General features: G+C 47.9%; 1 protein-coding gene across 1 annotated transcript; it reads left to right on the forward strand.

Moving 5' to 3' along the window:
• Positions 1 to 216: 216 nt before the first annotated feature.
• EMWEY_00034790 (40S ribosomal protein S28, putative) lies at positions 217 to 423 on the forward strand (the record flags this gene model as incomplete). Its single annotated transcript, XM_013481974.1, has 1 exon — positions 217 to 423. The coding sequence occupies one exon, from the start codon at positions 217 to 219 to the stop codon at positions 421 to 423; it is 207 nt and encodes a 68-aa protein (XP_013337428.1).
• Between the last annotated feature and the right edge of the window lie 5,341 nt (positions 424 to 5,764).

Genomic DNA, 5,764 nt, shown 5'->3' on the forward strand with positions numbered 1-5,764 from the left:
TGCAGCTGCTGCTGCTTCTGCAGCAGCAGCAGGAGCATTCTGTACTCTATAAGAGTAAATATTTGTATATTTTTCTTCTTTTTTTCTGCTGTAGACAAGAATAGCTGCATATTTCCTGCAGCATATAACCCATCGTTGTGATTAGCAGCGAGAGGAGCAAGTAGGAGCAGCAAGAGCAGCAAGAAGAGGAGGAACAGCAGCAAAAAAAGAAAGAAAATGGAGCACGCTAAGCTTGCAAAAGTAGAAAAAGTACTAGGAAGGACAGGGAGCAGAGGAGGAGTGCAGCAAGTACGCGTTACTTTTATGACGGAGGAGTCCGACCTACAGGGGAGAACTCTTATACGTAATGTTAAGGGTCCAGTAAGAGAGGGAGATATATTAGCCTTATTAGAGACAGAAAGAGAAGCAAGAAGATTAAGATAAATAAATTAATATAAATATATATTATTTATATAATTGCTGCTGCTTAATGCTGCTGCTGCTGCTCCATAATATTATGCTGCAGCAGCAGCAGGTTACGCGGTGATCTGGCGGTAGCAGGAAGGGGAGATATTTATAATGCATGCATGCAGCAGCAGGAAGGAGAAAGTAGCAGCAGCAGCAGCAGTAAATACAACAGCAGCAGCAGAAGGAGATGGTGATGCAGCAGATAGGGAGAGTAATTAAATATGTTAAGATAAAGCTTCCTGCTGCTGTTGCAGCAGCAGCAGCAGCAGCAGTGGGATAGCCCTCTGTTGCAGCAGCATTTGCTGCTGCTGTTGCAGCTGCTGCTGCTGCTGCTGCGCTGCAGCATACCGACGATGAAGAGACTGTACTTCTTTCTTTAGATGCCATTCTTCTCTCCTTTTTGTTGTCTTATTCCTTATTAGGGTTTATAAGGGTTTAGTACAGTTATTCAGGTGTATAGGCAGCGAATTAGGGTTTAGGGTTTACGGGAGGGAAGGGAAGAAGCGTATATAGAAGACATCTAGTGAAGGGTTTAGGGTTTAGACAAGGGTTTAGGGTTTAGGGTTTGGACAAGGGTTTAGGGTTTAGGGTTTATACGTCCTAGGGTTTACGGGAGGGATAAGGGTTTACACGATTGCCTATGAGGGCTGCTAGGGTTATATTTAGGGTTTAGGGTTTTATTGCTAGGGTTTATGGTGTTAGTCCTAGGGTTTAGGGGTTGGAGGTTTAGACCTAGGGTTTAGGGTTTAGGGTTTAGGGTTACGAACATCAGCAGCTCATGCAGCATCTCTCTAGTGTTATGCTGCTCTCTGTTAATGCTAGTGCAGCAGCAGCAGCAGCAGCAGCAGCAACAGCAACAGCAGCAAATACAGCATTTGGTGCCCCCATTTATGCAAGCAAGCAGGTTTCCTGCTGCTGCTGCTGCAGCAGCAGCAGCAGCAGCAGAAAAAGGGTTTTGGGTGTATGTATAGATTACAGCTAGAAGTGACTCTCCCTGCGTAGAGAGAAGGAGGGCCACTTGCTGCTGCTGCTGCTGCTGCTGCTGTTGCTGCTGCTGCTGCTGCTGCAATCATTAGTAGCAGCATTAGGACCGCCAGCAGCAGCAGCAGCAGTACTTTGCTGCTGCAGAGGTAAATGAGCAGCAAATACCCAATTCCCTCCATCTGCTGCTGCATCCGTCAGGTGTACAGACAGCTGATTATAAGGAAAAAAAAGAATATTTATTTTCTTCTTTTCTTCTGTTGTATAACATACACCTATAGATATACTCCTGCATAAATAAATAAATAAATAAATAAATAAATAATAAATAAATAAATAAATAAATAAATAAAATAAATAAATAAATAAATAAAATAGATAAATAAATAAAATAAATAAATAAAATAAATAAATACATATTAATACATGTATATTATATATACAGCGTGTCTCCTTATCCCTATATACATAAAGGGAGACACATATATATACTCTATTTTCCTGCTGTTGCTGCTGCTGCTGCTGCTGTTGCTGTTGCTGCTGCTGCTGCTGCTGCTGCTGCAGTTTACCTGTCTCTTAGGTAGAATTTAGGTTGTATTAGGAATTGTCTCCTTCCTCCAAATCCAAAGGAGACACCAATAGCAGCATCATGGCTGCTGCTGCTGCTGCTGCTGCTGCTGCTGCTGCTGTTGCTGTTTCCTTGTAAGTTGTCTCTGTTAGCAGCAGCAGGGGAAGAAGCAACGCTGGTTGCTTCAGCTGCTGCTGCAGCAGCAGGATCTGCTGCTGCTGCTGCTGCACCTTCCCTTATTTGCCTACGGTAAATAGGCAGGCGCAGGGGACCAACAACTGTCCCCTCTATCCCTAATACAAAAGGAGACAGGGGACACTTCCCTGCATGCTTTAATCCAGCAGCAGCAACACGAACTGTTGCTTCCCCTGCAGCAGCAGCAGCAGCAGCAAGAAACAGAAACAGCAGCAGCAACAATATTAATTGCTGCAGCAGCAGCAGCAGCAAGACCGCCTCTCCTTCGCTGCCCATTTCTGACCTCACCACCACCAACAGCAGCAACAGCAACACCAACATCAGCAGCAGCAGCAACAGCAGCAGCAGCAGCAGCAGCAGCAGCAGCAATTGTGTACCTTTATTAAAGTCTTGTGCTGTCTCTATAATAAATTTATTATTATATTTATTAATAGAAGATTTAATTAATAAATTTATTATTTTTAATTCTTCTCCTGTTATACATAACTCGCTGCTGCCACGGGAAGCTGTATATACACCACAATTATAGCAGCAGCAGCAGCAGCAGCAGCAGCAGCAATTGCAGCAATAGCACAAACTGAATTGAGGGCACACATGGCAACGAACAGCAGGGGAACAACAACCACAGCAGCAGCAGCAGCAGCGTGTATTGCACTCAGCAGCAATAGCAGCACTAGCAGCAATAGTAGGAGCAGCAGCAATAGCAGCAGCAGCAGCAGCAGCAGCGTACCTGATAGTATATATCTAGATTTATCGTTATTAATGCATGCAAGTAATCTAAGAGTTGTATTGTTAATAAGTTGGGGTGTCTGTACACCTAAAAGTACCTCATATCCAAGTATACCTTGCTGCAGTTGCTGCAGTTGCTGCTGTAGCTGCTGCTGCACACGATGCTGCAGCAGCAGCAAATCATCCTTACGACGAGCAAGCAGCGGCAGCAGACGCCTCCTGCCCTCCTTGTGCTGCACTGCAGCACGCTCTTGCTGATACGGCTTCTGCTGCTGCTGCTGCTGCTGAGGCTTCTGCTGCAGATGCAGCTGCTTCTGATGAGGCAGCAGCTGCCTGTACTGCTGCTTCTGCTGCAGCTGCTGCTCCTGCTGCTGCTGCTCTTGAGGACCCACGGGGAGGTCTGCTCGGACTTGAGCAAAGGCAGAAGCGCCATGAGGAAGATTTATCGGGACCTGCAGGTGTACATACACAGCAGCAGCAGCAGCAGCAGCAGCGCTAACAGCATCCTCTACAGCAACAGCAGCAACATCAGCTGTAGCAGCAGCAGCAGCAGCAGCAGCAGCAGGTGAGCAGCTAGGGTATTCAACTTACAGTTGCTCCAACAGAAACAGACTGAAGTCCTTTCTCGCCCCCGATGCTAACTGGCCCCGATGCCACCTGCAGCAGCAGCAGCAGCAATAGCAGCAGCAGCAGCAATAGCAGCAGCAGCAACAGCTCGCTGTGGTGGCTGTACACTCCGCTGGCTCTCGATTAGTGTAGGGAGTAAGTAGCTTCCAACTGCAGCAAAAACTAAACCTAATATACTGGCAGGAGCAGCAGCAACAACAGCAGCAACAGCAACAGCAGCAGCAACAGCAGCAGCAACAATGTTCAATGTGCATTACCCAGAAGCGTCGCCCCACGGTCTTGGACAAGGACCTGTCTGGCAGCAGCAGCAGCAGCAGCAGCAGCAAAGCTGCTGGCAGCATGATGCAGCTCCTTGCTCGCATCATTGCTGCTGCTGCTGCTGCTGCTCTTATTGTTGCTGCGCTTGCTGCTGCTGCGGTTGCTGCGGCAGCAAGCAACGCGCCGTGTCTGTGTCTTGTATTATTTGAGGTGTTATTTTGTTGCTGCCCATACACTTTGTTGCTGCTGTTTGTGCTGCTGCTGCTGCTGCTGCTGCCTTTTGCTGCTGCTGCTGCTTCTGCCGCTGCTGTCTTTGTTGCCGCTGCCGTAGCTGGTGGTGTTGTTGCTGTTGTTGTTGTTGTTGCTGCTGCTGCTGCACAGGCCTCCGCAGCAAATATGTGTGTTGCTGTTAGGGATTCAAAACAAAGAGGTCATGCTGCTGCTATTGCTGCTATTGCTGCTGCTGCTACTGCTGCTGCAGCGGGCAGGGATCGGGGTTGTTCGGGGGAAGGTGACCCAAACCCTAAACCCTAAACCCTAAACCCTAAACAGCAAGCCCCTAAACCCTAATTGTTGAGTCTTGGCGTTTAATACTTCAAACTTACATAGTTAACTAGCTGTTAGGTTTTGCTGCTGCTGCTGCTGCTGCCGCCGCTCCCGCTGCTGCCGCTGCTGCTGCTGCTACACACTACATAGACGGGGCCCCTCCAGCAGCAGCAGCGAAGGCAGCAAGAAGGAAATTGTGTTGTCTGCTGCTTCTAGATTCAAATTTTCATACAATTACACAAAACCCTAATCACTAAACCCTAAACCCTAAACCCTAAACCCTAGTAACCACAAGGACAGACGACTCCTGTGCGTCTCGGAGGCCTCGCTGCTGTGGCTAAACCCTAAACACTAGACCCTAAACGCTAAACACTAAACCCTAGACCCTAGACTTTGAATATATATATTTAGTTTAAATTCATCAACTCAAAACCCTAAACCCTAAACCCTAAACACTATTTGCTGCTACCTCTCCCTACAGCCTAACTATACAAAGCCGAGGCTTATTCTAACCCCACTAAACACTAAACCCTAAACCCTAAACCCTCGGGAGCTTCAAAGTATATTTAGGGCTTGTAAGTGTTTATAGAAACGAGCGAATTAGCAATAAATACAGACAAATAGCAGTGCTATGCATGCAGCAGATGGCTACTCCTATTAGCTGTATATACACCCCAATAGGGAATGGCGTATTATTATTATTCTTATATAAGCCTCAGAAAGAAACCCTAGGTATTTAAAAGTTCCTGCAGCGCTCAACAGGTTGCTGCTGTTGATGCTAGCGCCGCTGCTGCTGCGGCTGCTGCTATTACTGCTGCTGTTGCTGCAGCAGCAGCAGTTTCAATACTTGCGACTCTAGAGGCTACTAGGAGGTGTGGGGCGCCTTATACCCCTCTGCATGCACTTGCACGAAGACTGTCAGCACCACGCAGCAGGAGCAGCGGCAGCTGCTGCTCCTGCTGCTGCTGCTGCTGCTACTGCTGCTGCTGCTGCAGCAACCTAATTCAGAGCTATTTGAGGGCTTGTCCACCGCTTCCACAGCAGCAACCCCACAAACCCCAACACACATATTACCGCAGCGAGGTCCAGACTAGCTACTAGGACTGCAGCAGCAGCAGCACAAGCAGTAGAAGTACCAGCAACATCAAGGATTCAGTATCCCTAGCAGCAGCAGCAGCGTGTCAGTACCTACAGCAGCAGTCAGCCGCAGCTGGAAGAGGTGCAACAGCAGCAGCATCAGCTGCAGCAGCAGCAGAATCTACAGCAGAACTCCTCTAGCGAGGAGACACAAACAACCACTGGCTTGGAGACAAACAGGAAGAGACAGCAAAAAGCCCTATAAGGAGCAGCAGAGACGCGAAGGGATACCTAGCAGAAAGTGCTGCTGCAGTAGCAGCAGCAGGAGCAGCAGCA

The sequence above is a fragment of the Eimeria maxima genome, genomic scaffold (genome assembly GCF_000499605.1).
Source record: "Eimeria maxima Weybridge genomic scaffold, Emw_scaff479, whole genome shotgun sequence".
NCBI classification, from domain to species: domain Eukaryota; phylum Apicomplexa; class Conoidasida; order Eucoccidiorida; family Eimeriidae; genus Eimeria; species Eimeria maxima.